The sequence below is a fragment of the Nerophis ophidion genome, linkage group LG15 (genome assembly GCF_033978795.1).
Source record: "Nerophis ophidion isolate RoL-2023_Sa linkage group LG15, RoL_Noph_v1.0, whole genome shotgun sequence".
Taxonomy (NCBI): Eukaryota; Metazoa; Chordata; class Actinopteri; order Syngnathiformes; family Syngnathidae; genus Nerophis; species Nerophis ophidion.
Window position 1 is genome coordinate 30,833,936 of NC_084625.1, and position 12,807 is coordinate 30,846,742.

The 12,807-nt window shown below is 42.5% G+C and overlaps 1 protein-coding gene across 7 annotated transcripts in view; it reads right to left on the reverse strand.

Moving 5' to 3' along the window:
- ctnnd2a (catenin (cadherin-associated protein), delta 2a) overlaps window positions 1-12,807 on the reverse strand; it is a 747,299-nt gene that overhangs the window by 280,341 nt on the left and 454,151 nt on the right. For 6 of the 7 annotated variants that reach the window (XM_061922003.1, XM_061922001.1, XM_061922002.1 and 3 more), the window contains exon 12: window positions 10,897-11,263. In XM_061922003.1, the coding sequence (XP_061777987.1) occupies window positions 10,897-11,263 (367 nt within the window). The remainder of the gene's footprint in view (window positions 1-10,896; window positions 11,264-12,807) is intronic. The other variant, XM_061921999.1, reaches the window with a different exon arrangement.

The window sequence follows — 12,807 nt, forward strand, 5'->3', positions numbered from 1 at the left end:
AACGCCAAAAAAACGGAAATGCTGATTATCGGTCCTGCTAGACACCGACCTCTTTTTAATGATACAACTCTAACATTTGACAACAAAACAATTAAACAAGGCGACACGGTAAAGATTCTGGGTGTTATCTTCGACCCAACTCTCTCCTTTGAGTCACACATTAAAAGCGTTACTAAAACGGCCTTCTTTCATCTCCGTAATATCGCTAAAATTCGCTCCATTCTGTCCACTAAAGACGCTGAGATCATTATCCATGCGTTTGTTACGTCTCGTCTCGATTACTGTAACGTGCTATTTTCGGGTCTCCCCATGTCTAGCATTAAAAGATTACAGTTGGTACAAAATGCGGCTGCTAGACTTTTGACAAGAACAAGAAAGTTTGATCACATTACGCCTGTACTGGCTCACCTGCACTGGCTTCCTGTGCACTTAAGATGTGACTTTAAGGTTTTACTACTTACGTATAAAATACTACACGGTCTAGCTCCATCCTATCTTGCCGATTGTATTGTACCATATGTCCCGGCAAGAAATCTGCGTTCAAAGGACTCCGGCTTATTAGTGATTCCCAAAGCCCAAAAAAGTCTGTGGGCTATAGAGCATTTTCATTTCGGGCTCCAGTACTCTGGAATGCCCTCCCGGTAAAAGTTTGAGATGCCACCTCAGTAGAAGCATTTAAGTCTCACCTTAAAACTCATTTGTATACTCTAGCCTTTAAATAGACTCCCTTTTTAGACCAGTTGATCTGCCGTTTCTTTTCTTTTTCTCCTATGTCCCACTCTCCCTTGTCGAGGGGGTCCGGTCCAATCCAGTGGCCATGTACTGCTCGCTTGTGTATCGGCTGGGGACATCTCTGCGCTGCTGAGCCGCCTCCGCTTGGGATGGTTTCCTGCTGGCTCCGTTGTGAACGGGACTCTCGCTGCTGTGTTGGATCCGCTTTGGACTGGACTCTTGCGACTGTGTTGGATCCATTATGGATTGAACTTTCACAGTATCATGTTAGACCCGCTCGACATCCATTGCTTTCCTCCTCTCCAAGGTTCTCATAGTCATCATTGTCACCGACGTCCCACTGGGTGTGAGTTTTCCTTGCCCTTATGTGGGCCTACCGAGGATGTCATACTGGTTTGTACAGCCCTTTGAGACACTAATGATTTAGGGATATATAAATAAACATTGATTGATTGATTGATTTATTGATATAAACAGACCATGGCCAAATTGTACGAGCTTAGGAATGCTCAACACCATTGTATTAGAATCAGTCGAAACCAAGCATTTTTCCTTTTTTTGTTTTACATGGCTAAAGGCAGTATAGCTTAAAAAGTGTGGCCTCGATGGGAAAACATTTCTCACTTGTTAGATTTCTTGCAGGTTTATTGGGTCATTGCTGAAAGTGAAGCCGAGCAAACACAGGGGAGGAACAATATACTGCAGTCTTGTTTTTGATCACTGTGTTGCAACTCCTTCCATTTGCCTTCCCATCAATCCTCATCTCTCTTGGCCGATCCCCAACCACACCCCATCCCCTTTCCTTCATGATGTCTGGAAGACATCTGCGCTCCTAAGCTTTGTAACAATAACCAGTGACCCTCACCGCCTCTACCTTAGTGGTCCCTGATTCCCATTGTCCCTTAACTAATGTTCCTTGCCTTGTTCTTACTCACACAGCCAACCCACGAGACCGACAATACTCGTTTCGCCTTCCTTCCATCTTCCTAATCAAACTGTTTGTTTTTCTTCCTTTCAAGCCCCACTTATTTGTTTTCTTCCATCATCTGCCCTTAATTCCCACACTGGTTTAAAGAAGCCACTCAAACACTTAGGTCTAATCTAAACTGTATGGATTTAAAGCCGCCAAATCCTGTTCCTTGCTAGATTTCCCACTTCTCCCCCCTCTCCTTTATCCTTCCACACCTGTATCTTATCCTTATTGAGTTTTCACTGTCCTCACCTCTTCTCCATCTTGTAATGGCGACATAACCAAATTACCAGCTCTCTCATGCAGACACACATCAGTCTTAGAATATGCTAATGATAAGCTAAAAATACATTGATAGCTTGTTAAGACACACACATGCAGTGAAGTAACCCCTGCCCTTCACTCAAAGCCTTGCTTGTCTCTAATAGCTGCTAACTCATTTAGCACTTCATGTAAGCTCAGCTAGATCCAATTATTGAAAGAGAGGGACTGGAGTTGCAGCAGGCGACCAGTTAACCTCGTGGCAAAGAGAAATGGTACATGCAGTTGCAATCCAGATACATGAGACAGTTACAATAATTGTTTTCTATTTCTTTCAAAAAAGCTTGTTTAATGCACCATTGAAGAAAAGGAAAACCAAAAATGTTTAATTGAATTTAATGAATTTTAAATAAAATATATTCCCATATAAATCTAAAACACAATACTTGTGGACAGTGTTTTGGCAAGATTTGATACATTTATACATACATAAACAATGGATGTCTGCTGACTTTTTGCAACTCAACGCCAAGAAAACACAAGCAACTTGTACTTGGTATTTGTACTCCAAGGGGAGGAGTTCAAGTACCTAAGAGTCTTGTTCACGGGAGGGGGAAGAGTGGATCGTGAGATCAACAGGCGGATCGGTGCGGCGTCTTCAGTAATGCGGACGTTGTACCGATCCGTTGTGGTGAAGAAGGAGCTGAGCTGGAAGGCAAAGCTCTCAATTTACCGGTCGATCTACGTTCCCATCCTCACCTATGGTCATGAGCTTTGGGTCATGACCGAAAGGATAAGATCACGGATACAAGCGGCCCAAATGAGTTTCCTCCGCCGTGTGGCGGATAAGATCACGGATACAAGCGGCCCAAATGAGTTTCCTCCGCCGTGATAGGGTGAGAAGCTCTGTCATCCGGGAGGAAGTCAAAGTAAAGCCGCTGCTCCTCCACATCGAGAGGAGCCAGATGAGGTGGTTCGGGCATCTGGTCAGGATGCCACCCGAACGCCTCCCTAGGGAGGTGTTTAGGGCACATCCAACCGGAGGGAGGCCACGGGGAAGACCCAGGACACGTTGGGAAGACTATGTCTCCCGGCTGGCCTGGGAACGCCTCGGGATCCACCGGGAAGAGCTAGACGAAGTGGCTAAGGAGAGGGAAGTCTGGGCTTTCCTGCTTAGGCTGCTGCCCCCACGACCCGACCTCGGATAAGCGGAAGAAGATGGATGGATGGATGGATGCGGACGCCAAGAAAACGGAAATACTGATTAGACACCGACACCTATTTAATAATACCACGTTAACATTTGACAACCAAACAATTACACAAGGCGACTTTGTAAAGAATCTGGGTATTATCTTCCACCCAACTCTCGTTTGAGTCACACATTAAGAGTGTTACTAAAACAGCCTTCTTTCATCTCCATAATATCGCTAAAATGTGTTCCATTTTGTCCACTAGCGACAATGAGATCATTATTCATGCGTTCGTTACGTCTCGTTTCAATTACTTTAACATATTATTTTGGGGTCTCCCTATGTCTAGCATTAAAAGATTACAGTTAGTACAAAATGCGGCTGCTAGACTTCTGACAAGAACAAGAAAGTTTGATCATATTACGCCTGTACTGGCTCACCTGCACTGGCTTCCTGTGCACTTAAGATGTGATTTTAAGGTTTTACTACTTACGTATAAAATACTACATGGTGTAGCTCCGTTCTATCTCGCTGATTGTATTGTACCATATGTCCCGGCAAGAAATCTACATTCAAAGAACTCTGGCTTATTAGTGATTCCCAGAGCCCAAAAAAAGTCTGCGAGCTATAGAGCGTTTGCTATTTTGGCTCCAGTACTCTGGAATGCCCTCCCGGTAACAGTTAGAAATGATACCTCAGTAGAAGCATTTAAGTCCCATCTTAAAACTCTTTTGTATACACTAGCCTTTAAAAAGACCCACTTTTTTAGACCAGTTGATCTGATCCCCTTTCCTGCGTGGAGGGTGAGAGAGGTGGGGGCTGGGGGGCACAGGTCCGGTGACCATGGATGAAGTGCTGGCTGTCCAGAGTCGGGACCCGAGGTGGACCGCTCGCCTGTGCATCAGTTGAGGACATCTCTGCACTACTGATCCGTCTCCGCTTGGGATGGTCTCCTCCTGGCTCCACTATGGACTGGACTCTCACTATTAAGTTAGATCCACTATGGACTGGACTCTCACTATTATGTTAGATCCACTAAGGACTGGACTCTCACTATTATGTTAGAGCCACTATGGACTGGACTTTCACAATATTATGTCAGACCCACTCGACATCCATTGCATCCAGTCTCCCCCAAATGGGGGGTGGGGGTGCTGGTGGTAACCCACATTTGCGGTCCTCCCCAATGGCGCTGAACAGTGGATGTCGTTGTGGCTTGTGCAGCCCTTTGAGACACTTGTGATTTAGGGCTATATAAATAAACATTGATTGATTGATTGATTAATTGTTTGATTGATTGACTGTAGAGTCATTTTCTAACCCAGGATTGGCCACTGAGACACAACATCCTGGCAACACTAAAATGCAATGCCCAACTAAAGTATTGTGTTTTTCTTACTAGGAGAGATTTATTTAGAATACTACATAGCAATACAATATAATACAGTGGTATTGAAACATATGAACGGCTTGAGATACAAGCGGCCCCTCAGCCTTTTGTTATGCTTTAAGTTGTGAGCATACTTTGAGGTACAAGACATTTCAACGTCTATTGAAGTACAATGTGTAACAGGGTTGTGCTATATATTCCTACACCTCATTTGTTCCTGCTTCATTTACACAAGAAACAAAAATACGTTGTGATTCGACAGTTGACGTGCACATTTGAGCGCCACTCAGAAATTGCCAAAATTCTGTCTTCCAAGTGTGAAGGAAAAGAAGCGGATGACCAAATTAAAATATGTCCTACCTATAAGTCCTCATCACACTAACTCAGTTCTTCTTCAATAGTGGAGAGGGCCCCCCAAGGGGGGCACGGTGCGATGTCAGGAGGGGCTTTCTTTTGCCGTACTTGAATATGACAAAGTGTATGTCGCCCTTGGCTTCACTGTGACTATTGTGGGAGACGAACAAGAACCAGTGTGTTGTTTTCTTTCATTGTTATGCGGTGGTGTACTTGTAACAATTATATAGACAAATTATAGTGTTTATACTCACAGTGGAGAATGACGGTGCGCAAAATATGTCAAACCAAATAATTGAGAAACACTGCACTAACTTCAGCTCGCCTCCACGTCATGCAGCCACAAACGTCCGAATGTCAAACATGTATCCATGAAAATATTGAGAAGCTGCAGCGGCTGTGTGTGACATGTTTCTATTTGTTCTGTCTCGTCCAGACTCAACAAACTGGACGGTGAAGTATTACTTTTGGTACACAGACAAAAACATTGCTTGTTGTAGAATACGACTTCTACAGTCCGTCACTCAAAAATGTCAGTGTGATTTTTGGGTTCCTATTGATACACGACAGAGAGAGTGTTGCCAGATGTCACGAGATAAAAAGGCAACAAGCTTTGTGAAACCAAATCACTTATAATAAGCAGATATTAAAGGGGAACCTTATCACCGGACCTATGCAAGCGTCAATATATACATTGATGGTGCAGAAAAAAGACCATATACTTTTTAACCGATTTCCGAACTCTAAATGGGTGAATTTTGGCGAATTAAACGCCTTTCGGTTTATCGCTCTGGAGGCGATGACGTCAGAATGTGATGTCGCCGAGGTAATACAGCCGCCATTTTCATTTTCAACACATTGTAAACATTGGGTCTCAACTCTGTTATTTTCCGTTTTTTCGACTATTTTTGGAACCTTGGAGACATCATGACTCGTCGGTGTGTTGTCAGAGGTTGTAACAACACTAACAGGGAGGGATTCAAGTTGCACCACTGGCCCGAAGATGCGAAAGTGTCTGCCGCCAGACCCCCATTGAATGTGCCAGAGTGTCTCCACATTTTACCGGTGATGACAGACATGGCACAGAGATGTATGGATAACCTGCAGATGCATTTGCAACGATAAAGTCAACGAAATCACAAAGGTGAGTTTTGGTGATGTTGACTGCCAGCTAATCGATGCTAACATGCTACGCTAATCGATGCTAACATGCAATTTACCGGCGGTGCTAAAGCAGACATGGCACGGAGATGTATGGATAACCTGCAGATGCATTTGCAACTATATTACGTTTCCTTCAACCCATATTTAATGCGAAAAAAACAGTTACCAATCGACGGATTTAAGTTGCTCCAGTGTCACAAGATGCGAAATTCCTGATCGTTTTGTCCGCACATTTTACCGGCGATACTAACGCAGTTATTCGGCCATGCTATGGCTACGAATAGCGTCAATAGCTATTCGCTCAATAGCTTCAGTTTCTTCTTCTATACTTTCATACTCCAACCATCCGTTTCAATACATGCGTAATCTGTTGAATCGCTTAAGCCGCTGAAATCCGAGTCTGAATCCGAGCTAATGTCGCTATATCTTGCTGTGGTATTCGCAATTGTTTGTTTACATTGGCAGCACTGTATGACGTAACAGGGGAATGGATAGTGGGTCGGCAAATAGTGAAAATCAAGCACTTTAAAGCTTTTTTTAGGGATATTCCGAGACCGGTAAAAGTTTGAAAAAAACTTCAAAAAATACAACAAGCCACTGGGAACTGATTTTTATTGTTTTTAACCCTTTTGAAATTGTGATAACGTTCCCCTTTAAGCGAACGTGGCAACATTGGACAGAGAAAAAGCTGGAAGGAAACACCGCGTTAGTCCTCAAGGTAAAATGTTGAACAATATTACATTATTACATGAAACTACTGTAGTTGTTTTAGTGCAGGCTGTTGTAACGATTTATACAATAGTTATTTATTTCTAAAAGTTGGGTTTTTCATTTAGAAAGAATGTTCAAATTGAGCTGTTTTGCAAAGGCAATACTCAGATTAAATTGATTTCAATTAATTTCAATAGGTGTGGCTGCTTGAAGTTACAAGTGTTTTGATTTACAAGCTTGGTTGTAGATTTCAATGCGCTCGTAAGTTGAGGTGCAGCTATATATGATGTCATCTCTCTTGCAAGAGCCTAATTGCAGGTATCAGCCATAAAAAGAACACATAATAACATCATTTTAACCAACACAGCATTTTGGTATATTTCGAACCACTGGTGACACCCTGTGAAAAAAGGCTGGTACACCTCAAGGACCAGACATCCATACCCAGAGAAACAATTTGGTATAAGCTGTCCAGTGCAGTGAGGCATGTACTGATTTATATATTGCGGAAACCAAGAAGCCATGGAGCAGACACATGTCACAACACAGACAAGCTAACTCTTCCGGTCGTAAATCATGTTTACCTGCCCCTCAAAGAGGAACTGCACAAAAAAAAATGCACATATTGTAGATTCCGTAACAGTCTATAAACAAATGGTTGGACAGGAAGAAAAAGTGATTGTACTCGAGGAGAAAGTGAAGATTTTAAAGAAGCAAAATGATGAAATGGATAACATTATTGTAAGTGTCTGTCCTCAGGAATAGTGTGACTATGACTGGCCTTCAGATAACAGGGATGCCCAATGGTGGATAACAATGGAGGATGACACGATGATGCGGCTTTAACAGTGCAACAGATGGCCAACTTTCTGCAATGAGAGTGAACGTGGATGTCTACAATATCCAAACATACATTTGAATGTCTGGCAGAAACAACACCACACATGTCATCACCATGAAGTTCAAACAAACACAACAAAGTGGCTTTGTTGAGGCAATGAGTCAAACTGATAAGAACAAACGCTGGCATCGGACAAAAAAACAACGCTGACATCGCCAAGAAGGCGCACAAGTTGAAGAAGCTGGGGGAAATTAAGAGTACTTTAAGAGCCAACACGTTAAATCTACATAAAGTTAAATGGAGGACGGAGAAGCCAAAATTACTTGTTAAAAAACATTAAGGAACTGGACAAATACTGAAGATGACATCTTGATTACAAGGAATTGGAATACACAACTCAAAGACTTGATGCAACTGAAGTCAACAACAACTACAAAAGTAGCAGATTATGACAAATTCAACAATATGAACTAATACATAATATTAATTGACTAACATAATACCCATTAACTTTGACCAACGAGTTATTATGTATTTATTGTTTTTCCAACAACTTCCCTTCCCTCCACCAGGGAGTGAACTTGAAGTAAACATGTAAAAGTGGTTTAATGAACTATCATTAAAAGACCAGGATAAGGGGTAGGATTACATAGAAGTTTTGCTTTTTCCTACTCCTTTTCATGTTGAAATGTTTAAATGTAACCACTCATTGTTCTTTATTGTAACTTGTTAATAAACATGTCTGAAACAACTAAATCATAACCATAACTCAAACCAATTTTTGACATATTTGTACAATCGAGATGCTAATATCAATACAACTTTGATCAATACATTGTAACATTCACATATTTGCTTTATGTTATAGGTAACATTTGTGTAATATCTAATTTTTATTTTACACATGTTCATCATTACAGGACGCAAGTAAATAATCAAAGACCTGTCATGATCCGTTGCCTGGGTCATGACATGATTGATGTTTGTAATGTTTCTGTTTTAGTCTGTTTCCTGGGTGCACCCTCTTTCCCTGTTTTCTGTTGGTTTCCATGGGCACTGATTCACCTCACCTGTCTTGGTTTAGCAATTAGTGTTCCCACCAGGTGTTTAGTTTACTCACTCCCCTTTAAATTGTCCTGTCACCCAGCAGTAGTTGCTGGGTCAATGTTTGCTATAGGCAACATTTACGTTTCTCCTGTTTGCTCTCCTCCCTCTCGTGTTTTTTGTACAGTCTAGCTTTCCTCGTTTTTTCACCCTTGGTGACATTTTGGTGTTGTTTAGCTCTACGCTTGTTCGCGTCCTCAGTTTGTATTTTTGATTCAATACCTTAAAAATACTTCATCTTACCTCCAGGCTACTCCTGCTTGCTTTCTGCGTTGCTGAGGAACACGACAATCGCAGCCATGCGCCCTCGGAGACGCAACAAGACCTGCCATTTTGGTTTCCAGGTCCCAGTTTTGAGGGGATTCCAGCAGGTTCCATTTACTTTTTAGCTTTTTGTGTAATGTTCTAATCCAAGATGTGTTGAATTTGTCTTAAAGTGTCGTAGACCAATACAAAACGAGCCGTGGGACATAAATGGCCCCCAAGTCACACTTTGGACATCCCTGCTGTAAGAAAACAGTCCCTTTCTCTGTACTATTGCTCAAAGATTCAAGGTAATACCAATAAATACTGTCCACAGCCATAAGAACAAACACTATATGTCTGCAGTGAACCGAAGCGTCCGTATTTCAGTGTGTGTGAATACAATAAACTATATTATCCCTAATATAAGACAACCCTCTATATCAGGGGTGTCAAACTCAAAGACAAAATGGGCCAAAGTGTAAAACTGAACAAAGCTGCGGGCCGAGGTTGAACAAATTAACCTTTTAAATAGGGACCTAAACAAGTTTTGCATTGAATATTTAACAAGCCAGGCTTATATAACTTTATAGTGACATGCAAAATCGAGTTTCAAATAATAGTAATAATAATAAAAAATCAATGGCATAGCAAATAAAATTTAAATAAAAATTGATTGCCTCTTTTCCATTTGCAGCCTTCTGAGGTAAATATCAAAATCAACTTTTTCCACAGGCTAATAATACATTTGAAAATAAAATACCAAACAACTGCTCAGTTTGCTACACTGATTTGCTTTAACACTGAATATGGAACAAGCAACACTCATGTAACTTAATAGTGCAACATCCACTTTCAAAAAACAAACAAAAAAACATCAATGGTATATTAAATACAATTTAAATACAACATTGAATGCCTCTTTTCTATGTGCAGCCTTCTGAGGTAAATTTCAACATTAACTTTTTCCACAGGCTAATACATTTGAAAATAAAATAACAATGAGGTGGGCGGGGTTTGGTGGTCGCGGGGGTGTATATTGCTGCAAGGGGTTCTGGTTATTTGTTCCGTTGTGCTTATGTTGTGTTACGGTGCAAATGTTCTCCGGAAATGTGTTTGTCATTCCTGTTTGGTGCGGGTTCACAGTGTGGCGCATACTTGTAACAGTGTTAAAGTTGTTTATACGGCCACCCTCAGTGTGACCTGTATGGCTGTTGACCAAATATGTCTAGCATTCACTCACGTGTGTGTCAAACCCGCATATATTATGTGAGTTGGCCGGCACGCTCTTAATATGGAGGAAAAGAAGACACAACGACAGGTTGTAGAGGACGCTATAGGCAGTGCCTTTAAGGCAACCCTCACCCCAAATTGTTGTCCGGGTGGAAATCGGGAGAATGGTTGCCCCGGGAGATTTTCGGGAGGGGCACTGAACTTCAGGAGTCTCCCGGGAAAATCTGGAGGGTTGGCAAGTATGAGTGTTCGCGGTGAATGTGGTGTTACGGCATTCACCGGCGGGCCAGCTCTAGTGTTAATTTGATCTTGCCTCAAGGGCCAAATGAAATTACACGGGGGGCCAAATTTGACCCGCGGGCCAGAGTTTGACACCCATGCTCTATATAGTGGGACTGCTTGATTTCTTGAAAACACATTTCTCCAGGTCAACGGTGTGTGTGAACAACAGGGAAAAAACCTCAATTGGTCAGAAGTAGAGCTGGGCGATATGGACGAAAAAGTATATCTCGATATATTTTTACTTAATAATATATCGATGTATCTTACAAACTCGATGTATCGCCCAGTTCTAGTCAGAAGTAGTTAGGCACCACCTGTTTTCACGTATAAATATAATATAAGACAACTTTGTTTTTTCGACGGACGCAAAACAGTCTTGCATTCAGGTTCATGCAGTAGTTTTCATAGATAAGCTTACCTGGGGTCCTTCTGAATAGAGTCAATAGAAGGTGAGCGCTGCAGGGTGCCTTCCGGTGGCAGGGCGGGTCCAGACTTGCTGTAAGGCGATTCCACCACCGAGGGGCAATACTGCAGGGTACGGTATGGGTCCGCCACGAAGGGATCCGAACCGTACATGTCCCCTCCTCCTCCGCTTGTGGTGTAGCCCGGTCCCACCGTGGCATAGTTGTTCATTCCGCCACGGCCGTAGCTTCCTGCACCGGTGCCGTGGCTTCCTGTTCGCTGCAAAGGGGTGGAGTCGACACCAGGGGAGGAGGGAGCTATGGCAGGAAAGTAGGGACAGAGGACATAACTTAGGACGTGTTCATGGACATGATGGGAAAAGTCTACAAGGACAGTTAATGACAGGACAGAAAAGTAGAGGAGAGGAAAAGATAGGACGCATGTCTCCATATGGATTGATAAATATTGGCCACATGCCCAGGATCAAGAACAAGGGCCAATGTTTACGGCGGGGATTGGAGGAGGGAGAGAGACAAAGAATCACAAATATTGTGCAGACATCATTTAAACATATAATCGTAATGGGTGCTTCGGGGCCCGAGCACCCACGCTGGGTTGATGGCAACTTTCAATCTTGATTTTTGTAAATTCAATCTTGATGCTGTTAATTTTGTGGGGAGTTTGGTCCGTTTTGCATAATAAATAGAAAAATAAATCATATAGTCTATAATTAACAAAGCCTAACCACTCTCCTAACAGGGACGGCGTGGCGCAGTGAAAGAGTGGCCGTGCGCAACCCGAGGGTCCCTGGTTCAATCCCCACCTAGTACCAACCTCGTCACGTTCGTTGTGTCCTGAGCAAGACACTTCATCCTTGCTCCTGATGGGTGCTGGTTAGCGCCTTGCATGGCAGCTCCCTCCATCAGTGTGTGAATGTGTGTGTGAATGGGTAAATGTGGAGCGCTTTGAGTACCTTGAAGGTAGAAAAGCGCTATACAAGAACAACCCATTTATCATTTATCATTTGATTGTGCCCGATAAAACCAGTGTTTTTGAGCCAAGGCACATTTGTTGCATTGCAAAAAATCCGGAGGCACACCACCAGCAGAAATCATTAAAAATCAAAATTCAGTTGACAGTAATAAGTCGTTGTCGCATTGGTTGGATGACTTTAACGCATAACCAAGCATGCATCAATATAGCTCTTGTCTCAAAGTAGGTGTACTGTCACCACCTGTCACATCACATCCTGACTTATTTTGACTTGTTTTCTCTTTTCATGTGTGTGGTGTTTTACTTCTTGTCTTGCGCTCCTATTTTGGTGACTTTTTCTCTTTTTTTGGTATTTTCCTGTAGTAGTTTCATGTCTTCCATTAAGCGATATTTCCCGCATCTACTTTGTTTTAGCAATCAAGAATATTTTATTGTTTTTATCCTTCTTTGTGGGGACATTGTTGATTGTCATGTCATGTTTGGATGTACATTGTGGACGCCATCTTTGCTCCACAGTAAGTCTTTGCTGTTGTCCAGCATTCTGTGGGGCGGTATAGCTCGGTTGGTGGAGTGGCCGTGCCAGCAACTTGAGAGTTGCAGGTTCGATTCCCGCTTCCACCATCCTAGCCACTGCCGTTGTGTCCTCGGGCAAGACACTTTACCCACCTGCTCCCAGTGCCACCCACACTGGTTTAAATGTAACTTAGATATTGGGTTTCACTATGTAAAGCGCTTTGAGTCACTAGAGAAAAGCGCTATATAAATATAATTCACTTCACTTCACTGTTTTTGTTTACTTTGTAGCCAGTTCAGTCTTGGGTTCGTTCTTCACAGCTGTCCCTAAGCTTCAATGCCTTTTTTAGGGGCACTCGCCTTTTGCTTATTTTTGGTTTAAGCATAAGACACCTTTTTATCTGCACTCTGCCTCCCACTG